Raw genomic sequence first — 21258 nt, forward strand, 5'->3', positions numbered from 1 at the left:
ATCATTACTACAGTTTCACCATCACTAAGTACCCAATTACCAGTAACTTACCTGCTCATCTGTGTTTCACCGCTGTTTGTAAATAAACTTCACTTTACCTGCAAAACCTGTTGTCTCCTACCCTTCTGTCCGTAACACCCTCATTTAGCTGATTATTTAGTCTACAGGCCTTTCAAGAACGATTTCACTGAAACAACCTGGGGTTAATGATTTTAAAATGTGAGACTTCTTTCAAAAACATGTAAAAATCTTACAGACCCCAAACTTTTCAACAGTAGTGTACTGAATGTTTGAGGTTTTGCTTACTGTGCTGTCCTCAGTATATGTTCTGTATATAACCTGACAGCCAGGTAAACTCTTCCATAACATCAAGACTCTGAAGACTGTTCACTCCTTGTCCACAGGTTTATTGACGTTGCAATAGAAAAGGTGAAACTGAAACATACATGAGCATAATCAGCACTATGTACAGATATCAACTCAAATCATGTGAATTAAATCCTTAAGTTTTTACTGTTACTGTATTTTAATAGACATTACTGAATGTAATATGAACTTTCAAAGTCTAGGAACAGTACAACCATCAGCATATAATATTACTCTAGCACAACAGTAGTGTAAATAGTAAATAACAGACTTCTAACAACAAAATTCGCAAAATGAAAAATACACCAAATAATGATGTGCAATCGTAGATGTTGATAAAAACAATCAATACATACCCACGATGCTACAAAGGGCATAAGATGTATGCAGATGTCACAGGATTAGCTCAGATACAATAAACATACTGCTCTCTGTGCCATGATTGACTACTTCCTGATTAATGGTCACATGACTCCTTACTGAAACCCAGGATTCTTAAAGGGACCATGGCCAAATAAAACAAAGGATTACTTAAAGAATAAAAACAAGACTAACATATTATGTGATAACGGAACACTTACTATAGTCATATGGTTCATAGCCTTTGACAGGCGGTCTGCTCAGCTCTGCAGGCCATCAGCATGGAAGGATCTAGGAACACAACATGCAATTTGTCAGAGCTAACGATATTTAGTATAAAATGCCAGGTTTATTACAAGGAACCAAGCTAGAGCAGAGGTAGAAATAATAATATACATAATATTAAAAAAATAATATTTTTTTTAAGATAACACAATTTATATTTTTAGTATTAGAATTCAGTATTGTACATACAGTGACACTTACATTTGGATGTCAAAGCCTTTTTAACTAATAAATTCAAAATATATAATATTGAAAAAGAAAATAGCATATGCATGGTAATATAGATGAAATATATTGTGAAATAAATGCATATTAAAGTATTTAATGAGCTTTCTCAGTTCACCTGTTTCCTCCTCTGTCAGCTTCCACTTTGTTGTAGGAGGTTTTCTGTCACCCCTGAAATTACAGAACAATTGTTATCAATATCTGTTTACCATTAAAGATCAAAATGTGTTTGAAATAGTTTCAGCTAAAATTCGCGCTCCATGTAAGTGACGTCACCGATTAACGGTACAGCAAGCGCATACTTTTAGGTTAAATAAATAAATAAATAAGTTTACTATCATCCATTGACAATTTGCCAGCAAAACCTTTATAAAACTATCAAAACATCTCATCTACACATAAAGATGCGATTAAAAGCCCAAACTTTCATTAAACAAGAGCTCAATCTATCAAAGAGCTTAGAACCCAAGAGGCGACACTTTGATATTTTTGGGGTAACAGCCACTAGATGGTGCTCCGGTAGCGCGGCCGCCATTATGGGCTGAAAATACTAACTGGACCACAGAATCCTTCACATCTTACGCACCCAAAATCGGCGAATTTCACTGCCAAATCAGAAGCGCAATAGAACAGTTTTTTTTTTTTAAATTAAGTCACCAGTAAATTGTATGGCTCCACAGTAAATGCTGTATTGTCTTATATATGTTTTATTTTACCAGTAGTTAGCCTACTTTATTGAGTATTTCCATTTTATGCAACTTTACATATTTATTCATAGTAAATTAATAATTAATAAATTTAAGATCATGTTTGCAGCGAACAATACATTTTAGACCTAGTGGAGTAATAGTAATAATATCTAGGTCTGAACTGAAATAGGCTATATTGTACGTTTTAATGGATTACGCTACAAACATAATGATCTTATAATACATGATGCATTGCTGTGTCCGTTATCCCATAATTCCCACTTTTGGACACTTTTGCTTTAACGGACGTTAGACAACACTGCAAAATCAAGCTGTTAAATTCATGTATTTATTGTCCAACATTCCCAATTTTTCTGATGCATGTCCTTAATTTAATTTCATATGTTGGTAATAATTCAGTGTTTATAAGCCTTTTAAATAATTTTAACCCAAACTGAGTAGGTTTCTAGAGAGCAAAGGTTTTGTGAAAAAAGTGGAAGACTTAAACACAAAGTGTGTAAAATAAACTGTTAAAAGGATTTGATGATCACTAGTGATAGTATTTTATTCTGTGTTGTCATCATTCAGGTTGGATTTCAGCTTTAATGTATGTTTTTTTTTTTAACAAAGCAGCTGATATTGCCATAGAAACTAGTGGACTGCCGAGTCGCTTTCACTCCAAAATGGCGGAAACGCAGGGCCGCTATTGCGCGGCGGTGTTGCAATGTAACGTTCTATTGAGTGTCGCTTCTTGTTAGTGTATATTCTTTGAATCTATAGAGTTAACCAACCTCTTCGGTTAAGATGCTAATGAACTTTTTCGAAAAGACACTAAATCATTTCTTTAAAGTAAATATTCAACAGAAGTGTGTCAATTACACGTAAGAAAGGTGTCAGGAACAGTTATATATATTATTTGTGTGATTTTATGTACTAAACTTACCTAAAAGCAGTGAAAACAACAGCGAGACAGAGTCTTGCTGCTTGACGTTTCCCCGTTTCCATGGCAACTCAGATCCGCTTAAGTGTTTGAAACGCATTAAAACACGTCAAAGTCACACAGCATTTACAAACAAACATCTAGAATTAGAACATTGCATAAATAAATACATATAGAATTAAAACATTACATAATTTAAAATTATTAAATCATGAATTTAAAATGAATTTTGTAGTTCTATGACCCATTCATAGGTGCATAATGCCACCACTGCACGTAATAGTGGAACAAAGTGACACTTAGTTTAACCATTGTGGGTCAATTAAAAAAGCTACACAGGTCTATAGAGGAAAAACGTCTCAGGTTACGTATGTAACCATAGTTCCCTGAGAAAGGGAACGAGACGCTGTGTCCGATAGGATCGCTTTGGGAACGCCCTCAGCGTGATAGCGTCTGATGCACGTCTGTCAACTAGTCCAATGGCGAGAGTGAACGTCACTGGCGGGTGATGTCACGACCAGGAAAGGATAAATACACATCCGGCGAGACCAGCTTCAGCTCAAACTGCCGAAGCAAATCGATCACAGGGATGCAGGGAGTATGGCAACGCGACGCAGCGTCTCGTTCCCTTTCTCAGGGAACTATGGTTACATACGTAACCTGAGACGTTCCCTTTCGAGGGAACTCGCGCTGCGTCCGATAGGATCGCTTTGGGAACGATATACCAAAACGCCATAATCACAAATACCTGTCTGTGTGAAACTGTGGCACACTTAAGACAGCAAAACCGATGATCCTGCAGCCGCGTCCAGGTCAAGGTCATAATACCTCACAAATGTGAGAGGCAAGGACCAACCGGCCGCATCACAAATCTCTTTGAGGGAAACCCCCGAAATTAAGGCCTTAGAGGCCGCCATACTCCTAGTCGAATGTGCTCTGACAGCTAATGGACACTGCTGGCCAGAGGCCTCGTAGGCGAGTGAAATAGCCTCGACTATCCACTTGCTTACAGTGTGCTCAGATGCAGGACGACCCCTGTTATGTGGTCCAAAGCACACAAATAACTGGTCTGCTTTCCTCCACAGGGCAGCTCTGTGGACATATGTGTCCAGTGCTCGCACTGGACACAGCAGATTCAGTTTCTCCTGGTCTGGGGTAACAGATGGAGGAGGACAAATGGCTTGCAACACAATAGGCCTCGAAACGTTAGTCAAAACCTTCGGGATATACCCAGGTTTGGGGTAAAGTAAAGGCTTTGACCATCCCCGGAGCAAACTCAAGACAGGTTGGGGACACTGAAAGGGCCTGAAGATCTTCTACTCTCTTAAGGGATGATATGGTGAGAAGGAAGACAGTCTTAAGTGTCAGGAACTTATCTGAGACTGACTCAAGTGGCTCAAATAGAGCTGTAGATAGGCCTTCTAACACAATAGCCAAATCCCAAGCAGGGACCCTTGTGCGCATCGCAGGCCTCAGCCTCTGGGTGCCATGGAGGAAACGAATAACTAATGGGTTCTTCCCAACAGTAGTACCATCCACATGGGCATGGTAAGCAGATATAGTTGAAACATATACTACAAGTGTAGATGGGGTTAACCCAGATGAGAAGCGGCACTGTAGGAACTCAAGTATTGAACCTAATGGGCAGTAGACTGGATCCAACTGCCGTTCTTGACACCAGGAAGTGAAAAGTTTCCACTTCAAGGCGTATAGTTTCCTCGTGGAAGGAGCTCTGGATTGAAGAATGGTCTCTACAACCTCAGTTGAGAGACCAGCCTCTATGAGTTTGGCCCCCTCAGAGGCCAAACCCACAGATTCCACATTTCTGGATGGGGATGAAGAATCGTGCCCCCCGCCTGACACAGAAGGTCCCTCCTGATTGGAATCTTACAAGGTGAGCCATCGAGAAGAGCTATCAGGTCCGAAAACCATATGCAGCTCAACCAGTGAGGTGCTACTAGCAGTAGACTTATCCCTTCCTGGCGAATTTTCTCCAGAACTCCCGGGAGCAGAACAACTGGGGGAAATGCATACAGACGCAGCCTCGGCCACGTCTGTACCATGGCATCCAGTCCCAGAGGAGCTGGATGTGTGAGGGAGAACCAAAGTGGACAGTGCGTCGTATCCTGAGACGCGAACAGATCCACTTCCGCTTGGCCATAAATCTCCCATATGAGCTTCACCACCTCTGGGTGAAGTCTCCATTCCCCTGGCCTCAGCCCCTGCCTCGACTGGATGTCTTCTCCAATATTTTGAGTCCCTGGAATGTAGATAGCTCTCAAGGAGAGCATCTTCCCCAGAGACCACAGGAGGATCTGTTGCGCCAGTTTGTATAATGGCCGCGACCGCAGACCCCTCCTGTCAATTTATATATGAGACCACCGATGTGTTGTCTGTCCTGACTAGCACATGATGGCCTCTCAGGTCTGGAAGGAAGAACTTCAACGCATTGAAGACTGCCATCATCTCCAGGCAATTTATGTGCCACAAGAGCTGATGACTCTTCCACAGACCCTGAGCTGAGCGGCCTTCCATTACCGCTCCCCAGCCTGTGAGAGAAGCGTCCGTCGTCAGAGTGACACGACGACATCGAGCTCCTAACACAGGGCCCTGGGACAGGAACCAATTTTTCTTCCATATGATCAAGGCCCACGCCTTGATGATCTTGATCATACGAAGTGGGTTGCCCCTCAGGGAGAACCCTTTGGTCCTTAGCCACCACTGTAAGGGTCTCATGTTCAGCAGGCCAAAAGGTATCACGTTGGACGCTGCTGCCATCAGACCCAAAAGTCTCTGAAATTGTTTTACAGTGCGTGACTGGCCTAGCTTCAATTCTTTTACAGCTGATAGAATAGCAGTGATGCGAACTGGAGAGAGACATGCTCGCAGTGTCACTGAATCCCAAACCACACCAAGAAAAGTGGTCCTCTGTCGTGGAGTAAGCATGCTTTTCTTGGCATTTAGTCTCAACCCCAATTTCTGAATATGTGCGAGAACAACATCTCGATGCCAAACCGCTATCTCCTCTGACTGTGCTAAAATCAACCAGTCGTCGATATAATTCAGGATGCGTATGCCCTGCAGCCTGAGCGGGGCCAGCGCTGCATCTACGCATTTTGTGAATGTGCGGGGTGAGAGAGCTAGGCCAAATGGAAGAACCCGAAATTGGTACGCTTCGCCCCCAAAAGCGAACCTCAGGAACTTCCTGTGCTGTGGAAGGATGGAGATATAGAAGTATGCATCCTTGAGATCTATTGTGACAAACCAATCCTCGGATTTGATTTGAGTCACGATTTGACTTACCATCAGCATCTTGAATTTTAGCTTTTGTACTGCTCGATTCAGATGACGTAGATCTAAAATAGGGCGCAACCCCCCATCCTTTTTTGGAACCAAGAAATACCGGCTGTAGAACCCCGACTCCCTGTCAGCAACCGGAACCCTCTCTATAGCCTCTTTTGCTTATAAGGTTTTTATTTCTTGCTCCAACACCAGAGCCTGCTGTGGAAGCACCGACGTTTGCAGCACTCCTTTGAATAGAGGTGGACGGTACCAAAACTGGATTTTGTAACCTTTCTCTATAATTTGCAGGACCCAATGTGAGATATTTTGAAGAGATTTCCACTCTACCAGAAAATCTACTAAGGGAACCAGCCTCTCAAGGCTGGCCTCTGGTGTTTTGTTCACAGCACATTTTTGATGTAAATTTATCCTCCTCAGAGGATGTGACGCAGTGTCGTGTTGTTCTGAACACTGCGTCACTAATGGTGGGAACCGCTGCGCCCCGAAGCACCAGAGGTGGCGGGGTTGGCAGAACGGCCCCCTGAGGGCCACGAGGTGGGACGGGCACCGTATACTGAGGTGTGTACCGCACCACCCCGTGTGGGGTTGCCCTCAGAAGCCTGACACCACTGGTGTCAGGACTTCTTCTGCCCAGCCTTCTTCGTCTGAAGCAAAACTCTCGGGTCTGTCTTCGGCTTAGAAGGCTTGGGCTGAGAGTGCCGTCCCGGCCCACCGTGTCTTTGAGGTGGAGCACGAGAGGCGACACTCTCTTTCTGCTGCGCTCTGTACGAGGAGCTATACGGCTGGGGCTGCTCACGCCCAGCAGCCCCAGAGGATGGATGGCGGCGTGGTAGGTACTTTTTGAACGCCTCTGCTTGCTTCTTAGCCTCCTGGAACCTGTCGACGACTGATGTGACTGCGCCGCCGAACAGGCCAGATGGCGCAAGTGGGGCGTCGAGGAGAAAGGCCCTGTCTTTATCCTTTAGCTCAGACAGATTGAGCCACAGGTGCCTCTCTGTCGCCACCAAGGCTGCCATAGACCGCCCAACAGCTCTGGTGGTCTCCTTGGTGGCTCTTAGAGATAGATCTGTGGCTCGACCAATCCCCTCCCTGCCATCCAAATCCTTCAGCAGATCTGCTTGGTATGCTTGCAGAATAGCCATAGTGTGCAAGCACGCACCAGCCTGACCTGCTGCCGTATACGCTTTTCCCACTAACCCTGATGTAACTTTAAGTGGTTTTGTGGGAAGCGTGGGGGTCTTCAGGGATGATGCTGAATCCGGGGACAGATAGCTTGCAAGTGTCTGTTCAACCCAGGGCACCGCCCCATAACCATATTCTTTCAGCCCTCTTATATTAGAATAGTGCTTGACGTGAGGGCTGAACAAGTGTGATGAATATGGTTTCCTCCATAATCTCGCTAGCTCATCGTGAAGATCATGGAAGAATGGAAGACCCCGTGGTGGAAGTGCTTTATTTGATGACAAAAAGTGCTCGTCCAGTTTGCTTTTCGGATGAGCGCCCTGATTCTCGGCTGGCCATTCAATGCTTAACTTAGACACAGCGTGAGAAAGCACATCCACCAGCTCCTCATACTCAGGGGAAAGTGATGGCGAGCAATCTTCCCCCATATCGACGCTCAGCACATCCAATTCCTCAGAACTAGAGTGCTGATGCGACGAGCCCTCTCCCTGGGCGGAAGAAGCCGCGGGGCGGGCTTCCGACACCAGAGAGGGGGCGAGGGATCTGCCAGGTGAAGGCTGAGAAAGAGCACTCATGCCCGTCTCAAGCCCCGCTGACAGATCCATCTGCAAGCCCCACAACATCTTTCTCGCGGGTCCAGAGCCGTGGGGAACGCTTGCCTGCGCACTTTCCTCGAAAAGTGCAAAGCGGGAGCGGAGCGCCCTCAGAGGAAGCTTTTCACAATGTTCGCATTCAGCCCCCTCGAAGGCTGACAGAGCATGCTCCGCTCCCAAACACATCATGCACAAATCGTGTGTATCCCCACCCGTAAGGAAACGAGGGCAGGGAGAAGTACACGGTTTAAATGCCTGTGTGTTCGCCATAACTGATATATTGAGCTGTGCTATATCGGGACAGACAACAATAAATAGACAGAGACAGTTTCACATAGAGCGCTTTGCTGAAGCAAAAAAGCTGAAGCCGGTCTCGCCGGATGTGTATTTATCCTTTCCTGGTCGTGACGTCACCCGCCCATGACGTTCACTCTCGCCATTGGACTAGTTGACAGACGTGCATCAGACGCTATCACGCTGAGGGCGTTCCCAAAGCGATCCTATCGGACGCAGCGCGAGTTCCCTCGAAAGGGAAATGTCCATGTCAAAAAAACTGTCATAAAAATTTGAAGCTTGGGAGTTTGGTTTCATTTTAAAGAAGACCCTTGGCAGATTAGTTTTGAACTAAAAAAAAAAGTTTAAAAAGTGAGTAAAAAAAGTTATAAAGGTTTAAGTTTATAAAATTGATTTATGAACATTATTTTATATAAAATGTATATTTTATGAAACATGTTGAACTCTAAAACTGCTAGAAAATCAAAGCCATAAATCTAAAAAAGTGTTCCAAATTTGAGGTTGATAACTAAAAAAAATGAACTTTTAGTAAGACTTTGTTTGGGCGCAGTACCAAATTTTCCCCATTAGATGCCAGCAAAGCTCCACTGGTATAGACACTTACTGGATTTGTGATTTGCAGTAAAGTTTTTCTCTCTCAAATATTACAAGAATACACACTTTCTTTTTATTACACACATATAAACCACACTCTCACATTCATAACAACACACCTACACAATTATAGCTGCATAATTTATCCATTTGGCTCTATAATATGCAGAAGCAGAAATCAGGAAAAAAGCGAGTATTTGCTTTATAGGCCAAACCTGATAAAATGTCAACATCTGGTAAAAAAAAAAAAAAAAAAAGTAAAAAAAATAAAATGTTGAAGCCTTGCCAACAGAATGAAAGCCTATTAACAAAGATTTTTTTAGTTAAATGGCCCTGGTATTAAAAATTGTGTTTCAATAGGGACATTTTTGTCCTTAAGGTTCTGAGTGGAAGTATTTTGTGTACCTAGTGTAAAATAGATTTTTTAAAGCAAATGGGAGTGAAATTCCAATAAAAATACACACGTGCCAAAACTAACGTAGTTGGCATTAACACAGGCAAAATGATCCAAAAAGAAAAAAAAAAAAAAAAAAAAAAAACCCACGAAACTGAAAAAGACAAAAATGGCCAAAAGCTAACACAAGTTAAGCAAATTTTTCCACAAAATGATCAATATCATACTGCATCTGGGAATTTTAGTGTTGTTTCTTTTGTCAATTCCATTATTAGGTGATTTGTCATTATTGTAATGCTAGCCTATTGCAGATGTGCTTAAGATTTTGTTTTTACGAACACTCAACCTCTTTATTTTATTTGGAAACGCTTGCAGTATTTTTTATACCAAAACTTTGCTTTTGTTATATATATATTAAGCCAGTCTTTAGTGATTTCATATTCTCTTTAACTGTAAAAAAAAAAAAAAAAAAAAAAAAAAAAAATGTCCTGTAAGCCTCAGTAGAAACACTGGATCAAACAGCAGCAAACTGCTGATGGCATTTGATTGTAATGTATATCAAGTGTTAACTTGTAATATGGATAAGTTGTAAATGGAATGAGAATATGAAATCAGTATTAAGAATGTAAATCAATGTTTGAAGTCAGTCAGTTTACATATAATAGACTATATAATATAATAGGCTATAATAGGCTATAATATAATATAATATAATATAACATAATATAGCTTTAAAAATGGTAAACTTAGTGTAGAAATAAAAGTATAGGCTATTGCAAAAACTCACTTGATTAAAAACTATAGCTACATAGGCTAACATGAGGCATGACTATTTTTTCACATAGGCTACACATATTTACATATGTAACATGGAGATAAATTTTTAACCTTTATGTTCTATGCATTTTTAAAATAAATTTTCAAAATATATTTCAATATATTTAACCGTGTTCCACATACAGTGAATATATTGTATTTCTGTATGGGATTATCCTACGATTCTTCTCGTGTGTTTTTTGACCTGCGCTACCGTTTGCGCAATCTTTGGTATGCTTTCATTTAATTTTAATATGGATGGCATCCGACAAAATAAATAAATAAAATCACGGAGACTTTGAAGACTGCTCATTTTAATGTCAGAGTAAGATGAAGATTTCGCTGCTCACTTATGTGAGTTTACTAAACAGCCATTTATGTCGAACCTATTTATTGATATAATTTTAAATTATTATAAAAAACCCTATTAAAGTAAACATATATATATATATATATATATATATATATATATATATATATATATATATATATATATAACTTGTGTTTACTTTAATAGGGTTTTTATAATAAATTAAAATTATAAAATTAAATAGGTTAAACGACATGCACGTCCTATTCCGTCCGATTGAGGCTTTATGCACGCAATGTCCGATTCTTCTAACCAAGTTTCAACATATCAGACGTTATGATTTCGACCGTATGCGATCAGCGAGATCTGTTGATGAGTCAACATCATTTCGACGTGGAATCGATGTTAGGTTTTCGACGTAATAACGTTCTGATGTAGGCTACCGACCAAATAGTGAACGTTGATTCAACATTGCATTTGATCGACGACTGATACGACCTTTATAACCAAAAATAAACGTTGAATCGACGTCTGTTTGCTATCTGGGTAGTAGCGTCTGGAAATAAAACGAAATATTCTGGCACCTTTGATTGGGTGGGCCAGTGCCACCCTGGCCCTTATGTGGCCTCGCTTATGTCCCAAAGCTTGTCTACTCTTCTGCTACACACTCAAAAGTGTGTACTTTTTCTTCACAAAAAGAGTACATATTTTTAGGGCGTAGTACAAGTAGGCGAAATGGGACGCAGCGCTACGGTCGGACGTGTGAACCGGTTCAACAGATTCATGGAAAAGATCCGACTCAAATAAACGATTCTTTTAGGAATCAGACATCTTTACAAACGTTCGTGTGCGAGGCGTGGTTTAGGAACGCGCCCATAACAGAGCGTTTAGTTTAGTTGGCTGTGACAGCAAACGGTGGCATATCCAACATCCGTTTCCGTGTAATTTTTGGTCGATTATATAGATCGATCGTATTTTTTGGCCAGTTGCTTTAGAACCATTCAAGGAGGCCAAAAACAAGCTGACCATCATGAACCCATTGTGTGGCAGATGTGACAAGATTGTGTACCCTACAGAAAAAGTAAATTGTTTGGACAAGGTGAGTGACGCTTATAATGTCTTAATACAATAAAACCATTATCCACACGTTTACATAACGTTGAATTCTGTAAGCACACTGTTTAGTTCATTATTGTTCGGTATGAGCGAGTCATTGATTTATTTCCATTTGCACAATTCAAGTTGTAAACAGTAGATTCCTCCTTCCGTAATGTAGCCTATAAATGAAACATACACGGTACATTATTTGTATTGAATAATGATTATCAAATCGTGCGCGCAAATCATAGACACCAGTTTTAAACATGTTTTGTCTCATTTTACACTGACTTGGCTTCACTTTTCAACTTCCTGTAGCAACACATTCCTATAAACGAAACAAACTATTTAGTCTAGATGTATGTAGCCTATGCAACATGCTCGGGATTTTTCAATAGGATACAACAGTCATTTGCAACGAACATGTGTTTTACTACATGATCTGGATTGATTGCTATTATTTATCTTAACTGTTTAAGAAAAATGTGGGCGTAGCCGTGTTAGCGGTTTACAGTCGATGTCTTTTAAAGACCTGTTAGGGCTGGTTTAATTGCCCATAAATTAATTAAAGAGACTGTCAGAAAGACTCTTATATACATAGAAATGTTTGTAAGGGTGTAATAGGACTGATGACTGTCAGTTTTGGCTTGTTATGACCCCCTGGCCTTCTGTTATATGCCTAAACTGCACACTTTTTTCAGTTTTCTTCTTACTATATTAAGTGGACTTGCCATTAGCCTTTGTTTTACTGTGTCAGTTATTGTGTGTACTGTGTGTTTTACTATTTTTATTGTATTCTGGTTGATGACACCACATCCTTTCTGGATGTCACCTGCAGGTCTTGACATGTTTGGTGCATGGTATGCATTTAAGCTATGTTGGTGGTTATTTTGAGGGGTTATGTTATTGCAGAAAGCAAAATATTGTTAGGACACATGTGGCTGACCTTGTGTGTGGTAGATAGATATGTTTTTTTTTTTTTTTCTGTGAAAGGCTATCACCATATATTAGGAATCATTATATGTCTACCTTCAAGCTTTCATTTTTATGAAAGATTTGTCTTTCACTGGCAATAAGAAAATAACACAGATAGAAGTTAAGAAAGATAAAATGTCAAGGTTGTCTACCTCTATTGTTGTTAATGGGAGGATGTATAGGGCGATTAGTTGGGTGAGTGGGAAGTTCAGTGAGTCAGTAACAGCTAATGATTACACACTAAAAGATTTTTGAAAACTTACAAGATTTTCAAAGTGTGGAAGACCACACACGAGGACAAAAAAATCCTAGATTTAACCGTTTTGCTTCTATAGTGTGTGGTGTGCCATGATGTGACAAACACAGCACAACACACACAAACAGATTTTCAGCCCGAGTCCCAACTGTGAACATGGGAAATCTCGCAAAATCTCTCGAGACATCAGAATAAACATGACGGACATAAGCAGGAAGAAATTGCATTGACAGTGTTTGGAATGATTTTGGTATGTTTTTCAAGACACTTTGTATTTACTCGTGCTGTTGCCACAAATCGTCAAGCTGATCCTCCATCTCTGCTGTATAAATCCATTTAACTTTGTGTTGCGCCACGACTATGTTTGTTATGCTTCTGTCTTCTGTCAGCTCGCTTTCTGATTGGATATTGTTTCGTTTCACGTCATAATCTCCATACCGTGCACGCATTTGTCTTTGGGGTTCCCCCCACGCCTCAGGATTTCTGAACTTGTTGAATATTTACAATTCGCGATCGGGCCGCCTCCGACGTTCTTCCGAGCAGATTCAGCCACTCTTAACACACCTCATACCACAGGAAAATCTGATAAGATAATCTGTAGAACCATCAAGATAATCGGGACATACCTAGGATTGTCGGAAGGGGAGAAATCGGCCCAAAATCAGCCCGATTATCTTGTAGTGTGTACCCAGCAGTTGAGGTCCTTTCCCAGCTGCTGGAATGTTCTCATGCCGTCATCATTTCTTCCACATTACAGTTGCCATCTGATACTGATTAGATTATTCCCTATTGGTCCCATTTGAGGTAATCAGATGTCTCCACATTAACAACTGTGTTTATATGCGGGTTTATGAAAGGCAATGTTTCAGCAATTGAAGGTACCAGAGAACACATAAAAGGTACCACTATGTCTACAACAAAATAAAAATTAAATTGATCAAAAGTGACAGTAAATTACTTTTTTTTAGGATTGTGATATGCAATTAGAAAAAAAAAAAAAGACGAAAATAAATTGTTTTAGAATGAGTAAGTAAAATTATGCATGACTTTCTGGCTGTAGATGAGGAGCGTGGTCTAAATGACTGCATTGCTAACAATACCATATTAGTGGGAATCCAAACGTCTCTGAGGTGCTTTATCGAGCTTTGCAGATTTTACAGTCTTATGTTTAGCTATAGGACCACTTCCTCTGCAGTGTCCTGGATTCTGGAAAACTGCAGAGGACTTGCTGGTTTATTAATCTCTTTGTGCTGGTGTACAGCTGTCAATGTGCTTTTATGTCAGACATTTCAGTGATGACATTGAGAATTTGATGGTCCTTTGCCTTATTTGTCATTGAACAAAAACAACAGATGTGGAAGAACTTTGCCAAATGAAAGGCTAGTACTAAATGCCACTGATGTAGAAATTATAGGTCTTAGAAAGTCTTATAAAATTAGTAGGATCAGTCTGAATATTTGCCCATTAGATAGTTAGGCAAATACGGAGGTCAAAGTTTATAACAGTGAGGTGAGCTATTCAGGTATTGTTGATTACAGAGGTCATGGTTTGAACAGAGTCTTTATTTGCCACACAGCTGGGGTCGTTGGAATTTGTTAAGCAACAATGCATAACTTCATCTTTTTTTGTGATCAAATTTTTGAGTTACAGAATATTAATGTATAAAAATAAAAAGTAAAACACTTTTTTTCTAGATTACCCTCCCACATTCCCAAAGCGACCAACCCCCACCCACCCCCATCTCCCAGAAGTACATTCAGAACATATATTGAATAGTCTATTAGCAGTGCAAAACAAAATCCAAATACAGTAAATAAATAAATAAATAAATAAATAATAATAAAGTAGGAACATGAGACAGAGATCTTACATCCGCTCCTTAATTTTTGAAATAGCATCTAGCCATGCTGAGATAGTCCTCTGAGACGCGCCGTGTAACCTTGCCACTGAGAGCTCCATGTCCAAGAAAGAGTGCATCCAGTGGGTCCAAGCAAGAGAGTGTGGAGGTTTCCTGTGCAAGGCAAGCATTTTCTTAGCTGCAGTAAGTCCACAGAAAAACAACATTTTCTGATTTAAAGAGAGAGTGTAAGAGGAATCATCACATAGAAGCAAAAGTCTTGGACAACATGATACCTCAAACTCCAAAATGTCTCTCAGCATTGAAATCTGTCTCCAAAACTCGCTGACTTCAAGGCAGTCCCAAAACATGTATATAAATGTACCTATACTCCCACTTGAGCAAAAGTTACATGTAGGAGAGGTGGAAAGCTTCATTAAATGACACTTCCTGGGAGTGAGATACATGCTGTGAATCATCTTGAAGCGAATCAATAGATGATGCACTGTGCACTTAAACAAAATGGCGCCGCCCATTGTCCAAATCGGTCCAAATATGTCATGGATTTTTTTTAATGAAAGTAAATCTTACATGGGTTTTCGACTACATATTTCAGTAAGAGACAACATTTACGTTATATTAAGCCATTCAAGTCTTAACACCAGGGGTTTCCTTTAACTCATTTAATGAAATACGAGCATTTAAAGATGTAGCCTCTGCTTCAGAGAGACATGTAAGAGTTAAATCTTATAAAAAGTTCCTTCAATCTAGACTTGTTTAACTGGGATGCAAAAGAAATAGAAGAAGACCATATGCAACCCTTAATAGCGTCCCAGAGAAAGCGGGGATCATCTACTGAACCAGCTCAACACGTTTTTGAGCATTGCACAGAAATCTCTATTCTGTAACAGTGTGGAATTAAAGGATTAATTCACTTCTGAATTCAAATGTCATGATAATTTACTCACCCCCATGTCATCCAAGATGTTCATGTCTTTCTTTCTTCAGTCAAAAAGAAATTAAGGTTTTTGAGGAAAACATTCCAGGGTTTTTCTCTGTATAGTGGACTTCAGTGGGGTTCACTGGGTTGAAGGTCTAAATTGCAGTTTCAGTGCAGCTTCGAAGGGCTCTTCGCGATCACAGACGAGGAATAAGGGTCTTATCTAGTGAAACGATCGGTCATTTTCTAAAAAAAAAAAATTAAAAATTATGTTTTAACCACAAACGCTCGTCTTGCACTAGCTCTCTTCTTGTTGTAGAATTCCGGCAGTGTAGATGCTGCTAAGTGTATTACTGCCCTCCACAGGTCAAAGTTTGAACTAATTTTTGTATACTTGCACTAGCATATTGTATATGACAATTTAGTTCAAACTTTGACCTGTGGAGGGCAGTAATACACTTAGCAGCATCTACACTGCCGGAATTCTACAACAAGAAGAAGAGGAGGAAGAGAGCTAGTGCAAGACGATTGTTTTTGTAATTATTTGTAATTGTAATTGTTATTATTATTTTTTTTTTTTTAGAAAATGACAGATTGTTTCGCTAGATAAGACCCTTATTCCTCATCTGGGATCGTGTATAGAGATCGACCGATATGGGTTTTTCTATAACCGATGCCGATGCCTATGTTTAGAGGTCAGGGTCAGCCGATGGCCGATATGTGCTGCCGATTTTTAGGGCCGATATCTTGTTTTCCCCTTCATTTGCATGCTAAAATTTCACACTAATAATAAGTGGATGCACAACATTTCTAAACTTAACATCATTTATTGAACACTGGCTTGATTTACATAAAAGTTTTAGAGCATTTATCAAGCTGAATTTTTCAAGTTTGTTGGAACATAAATGTAAACTTAAATATACATTTAAATAAAATAAATACAACTTTATAAATAAAAATTAATTTAAAAACTTTGTCATGTTGCACAGCCTTGTATGCAAGGATGGGGATGCTCAACCAAGAAGGGGAGCCTATGGATATCACACAAGAAGCAACGTGCAAACTTTGCGGAAAAGTTATGCCGGTAAAAGCTTAACCTCGGTCAGTATTCAAAGTGAAAGTAAAAGTGACGGAGCTGCCTGACGCTGCATTAATGGAGCATTTTCTCTCAGAGACAAATTTCAACATAATATGCTGATAACGGTATATAACTGTCTTAATTTATTCCATTATTTCTCTTGTGGCCTGTACATATAGTGAAACAAATGAGAAGAATAGTATTTTGTGTTAAACAGCTTTTTTTTTTTTTTTTTATAAAGTTGGTGCTTGGAGTAGCCTAAAGCTGCTCTTAATTTTCATTTATGGCTGCAGTGTTAGGAAATATTATAGACTGTTAATAATTTTAATTATAGGTCTAATTCATTGTATAATAGACCTTAAAATTTTTTAAAACATTTTCAAAGAGGAGCTGATAGCCTAATCTTTTATTATCCTCACAGCACGTCAGTTATGCGATGATGCGCTGTGAAATTATTGCGGGGCAAATTTATTATAATATTAATTTAATAATAAAAGTAGCTTACCTAATAGTAATAATAATAGACTAGAAGAATGTAGGCTTACATTAATTGGAAATGCCAAATCCTCTTAATATTGCCAATATTTGTCGGAGTAACGTAGCCCTCAATCACGCTGCAGTGTTTGTGAGAGCTGCCGCCTTCTCCACCCCAAGCACAGAGTGAAATTCTCCGACTCCGATACAGGAAAAAATAATACAGAGCTTATAACATTGGGGCTAATATGTTAGCAAGCAAGCTGCTGGTAGTTCTGGACTACAGTCCTTAAAGTTAACTACAAGTAAGCGAACCTTCAACCAGCTGTAGCATTATGCCAGTTCCCGATGGTTCTATGCTATCCGTTGTTTCTTTCACTAAGTGAAGCAACACTTCATAGTTTACTAGTAATATATAGTAAATATATGGCCATAGGTCTTTGAAATATCAGAATTTAAGCCTTAGGCTACCTTTATCTCCCAGGACTGTTGTTGAATCTTCCAAAAGTTTCAATTCACATGCGGCAGCAGCACATTCCACCGCACCAATAACACAGGGCTGCCCGTGGACGTGCCTGGCTTTAAATCGGCGCTACTAAACACGGATGTCGGCCGATGCCGATATATTAAAAAAAAGACAAATATCGGCCCACCGATATATCGGTCGACCTCTAATTGGCGAGCAGTAATGTTGTGTAGGTACTCTTTTTTCCATCTACACCAAAATTGTTCAGTAAGGTATTGTACACGTCTCCATCTCTTTTTTGCATACACATCCTCTCTTATAAACTTTCCTGGTGGAGGTAGGGCTGTGGTAGCTTTCATGGTAATCAGATGGTTCGGTGTGAGCGGTTCTAAACTCCTGGGGTCATTCAGGTTATCCACTGTAAGGGGGCAACTATTAACTATTTCCATGGCTTCATAAAACAAAGTGCGCAATGAAGCATCATTGAGCCTGCCTGATGACAGAGCGATGGTAGCATTAAGAACACTCCGTACAGTTTTGATTTGCCGCTCCCATACACCACCTGCATGACTGGAATGGGGAGCATTCAGAACAAAATCACACTGTTTATCTGCAAGGAAAGCAGCAAGCCTTTCTGAGTCAAGTTCTTTTAATGCTGAGTTCAGTTCATTTTTTGCACCTACGAAATTGGTACCTTGGTCACATCTGATCTGCCGTACTGAGCCTCTAATTGCAATGAAGCACCGTAGACTGTTAATAAATGCATCTGTGGACATATCTTCTAACATTTCGATATGAATGGCTCTCGAACAAAAGCATGTTACAAGCAGACCATACCTTTTGTGCTGTTTTCTCCCTTCTTTAGTCATGAAAGGACCAAAGCAATCCATGTCACAATACACAAATGGTGGGGAAGGCTCTACACGTTCTGTAGGAAGATCACTCATCCTCTGTCCTTCTACTGATTTTCTCAATCTTCTACAGGTTACACAGTTCTGAATGTAAGATGTGACGGCTCTGTTTATTCCAGGTATCCAATAGCCGCAAAACCTGATTTCATTAATTGTGAAACCCTTTCCTTGATGCTTTACATCTTCATGGTAGTGTGCAATTATCAACTTGGTTATATGATGATCTTTGGGAAGGATTAGTGGGTGCTTGAATGAGTGAGTGCATGAAGAGTGACTTAATCTTCCTCCCACCTTAATCATACCATCCGTATCCAAGAAAGCGTCCAGGTGATTTTCTGTATTTTCTGGACTCTATTGGCTACAAATGTATGAAAACGGCAGACATCATTATTTATGTATCCTAAGACCACTTTTGAGTCAGTCCAGAAAAACTCATTGACATTGGTGAAGTCAAGTTCTTCTCTGAGCATATTGCTCATTCTCACTGATACCACAGCTGCTGTCAACTCTAGTCTAGGTATTGTTGTAATCTTTGCAGGAGTGACCCGGGCTTTGCCAATGAGGAAAGTACAATGAATCTCATCCTTCTCATTGATCATTCTCAGGTAAGAACATTGACCATTCTCAGGTAAGGACATTGACCATAACCACAGGTACTTGCATCAGAGAAATGATGTATTTCTGTTTTCACAATCTTACCAAATTCAGCAGGTACATAACATCGTGGTATGTTCACCTTTTCCAGATTCATGAAGTCGTTCTGCCACTTCTCCCACCGTGGGCTAAGCGTAGGGGAAAGTGGATCATCCCAGCCTGTACCTCGACGACACATTTCTTGCAGGATCCTCTTACCATTGAGAACATATGGAGCTACAAAGCCCAAAGGATCATATATGGAGGCAACGGTTGACAGTATGCCACAACGTGTTGTAGGTTGACCTTTTAATGGGATATGGAATTTGAAGCTATCACTCTATGTTCCAATGAATTCCTAAAGCTCTCTCAAGCGGCATATCATTGAAGGTAAGATCTTTTGTTTCAAAGTTTACAGCACATTCTGATGCTGGTGTACTCTGCAGAACAGTGCGGTCATTTAATATGAACTTGTGAAGTCGAAGACCACCTTTCGCACACAACTCTCGTGCTTCTTTTGCCAATTGAATGGCCTTTTCTACTGTCTCTACACTTGTGACACCATCGTCAACATAAAAGTCTCTTGTGATGAACTGAGCAGCTAATGAGTATGTTTCACTATACTCACTGGCTAGATATCTTAGACCATAGTTTGCGCAACCGGGCGAAGACACTGCACCGAAAAGATGCACTTTCATTCAGTAATCTTGAAGTGCTGAATTTGTGTCTCCGTTTTTCCACCATAAGAAGCGCAGGTAATTCCGGTCATTTTCTTGGACATGGAATTGGTGGAACATTTTCTCAATGTCATGTGTTACTGCGACAGGATGCCTTCTGAACCTTACAAGGACACCTGTGAGATTGTTTATCATGTCTGGTCCTGGTAACAAATGTTCATTGAGACTTGTACCTTTAAATTTCGTTGAGCAGTCAAAGACGACCCGTAGCTTGTCTGGCTTCTTTGGATGGTAGATGCCATGGTGTGGTATGTACCACTTTCGCCATCAGTTCCGTCATCACTCACCATTTCTACATCACCTCTCTCAATGATGTCATTCATGTAAGTAATGTAGTCTGCCTTGTATTTCTCATTTCTACAGAACTTCTTGTTCAAATGAGTGAGTCTGACTTTGGCAAGCTCTCTGTTGTCAGGTAAGTATGGCCGTAGTTTGAATGAAAGAGGCATTTCATAATGTCCTTGAGCATTTTTCTTTATGCCTTCTTTGAGTTTGTCTAAGAACATGATATCATCTTGAGAGATTGACTTGTCCTCTGCAGTGACATCCTTAAAGTCTGACTCAAGCATACGGATAGCATCCACAGGTGTCAAAGCTGGCATCTCCTTAGTGGCCATTCTGTGACAAAGACTGACTGCTGTTTTTTCGTTGATATCTGGTGTGGAGCAGCCCACAATGCGCCATCCCAAGTCTGTCAGAATAGCATAAGGTTCATCATCTTTACCTAGTATGACTTGCCTGGGAGCTAGCACTCTGGGGCAGTTGTAGCCGATCAGTAAACCTATCACAGCTGAGAAGTGGTGGCATATTGTCTGTGATTACCTTTAGATGACTCCAGCTCTTTGCCGTTTCCTGCGTTGGTATGTGATTGCGATTGCAAGGAATACACTCCTTTGTGTATACTGGAGGAAGACTGATATGTACTGAGGAATTGTATGCTCTCACACGAAGATCAGATACTCTTTTACTTTCAATGATCATATTATCTCCCATCATGGTGGTAAGTTTGAGTTTTACTGGATGAGTATCCACTTGCAGTACATTACTCATTTCTTCATCAATGAACGTTGTGTCACTCTGGGTGTCTAACAAAGCGTAGACCAGCTGTTCATTGGATGGATTCTTAACAGACGACACCCATACAGGTACGATTATAGATGTAATGACTGAATGACCTTCGCTTGTGATATTGAGCGACATGGCATCAGTAGTCTCATGTGCATGTTCATTGCTTACCATTGGTTGCTTTCTGTTTCCGTTATTCTCATAGTTGTAATCATGAAGACATGTGGGATGTTGTAATTTGCATACATCACATGTGTGCCGACGGCGACATTCCTTTGCACAGTGACCTGGTTTTATACACCCATAACAGAGTTTGTTGTCTTTGACATAGGTTCTTCTGTCCTTAAGAGACTTCTCCATGACTTTTGGGCACTTACAAAGTTGATGATTGTCATTTTGACACAACATGCATGGTGCTTTCAACTGTCCTTTAGATG

At 40.4% G+C, this 21258-nt stretch overlaps 1 protein-coding gene across 1 annotated transcript in view; it reads left to right on the forward strand.

Moving 5' to 3' along the window:
• The first annotated feature begins 11181 nt into the window (after window positions 1-11181).
• Window positions 11182-21258, forward strand: part of LOC127523556 (LIM and SH3 domain protein 1-like) — a 95975-nt gene continuing 85898 nt past the window's right edge. Inside the window, exon 1 of the mRNA XM_051914360.1 lies at window positions 11182-11450. Within this exon, the coding sequence (XP_051770320.1) occupies window positions 11382-11450 (69 nt within the window). The 5' untranslated portion in view covers window positions 11182-11381. The remainder of the gene's footprint in view (window positions 11451-21258) is intronic.

Source organism: Ctenopharyngodon idella, chromosome 12 (genome assembly GCF_019924925.1).
Source record: "Ctenopharyngodon idella isolate HZGC_01 chromosome 12, HZGC01, whole genome shotgun sequence".
In the NCBI taxonomy this organism is placed as follows: Eukaryota; Metazoa; Chordata; class Actinopteri; order Cypriniformes; family Xenocyprididae; genus Ctenopharyngodon; species Ctenopharyngodon idella.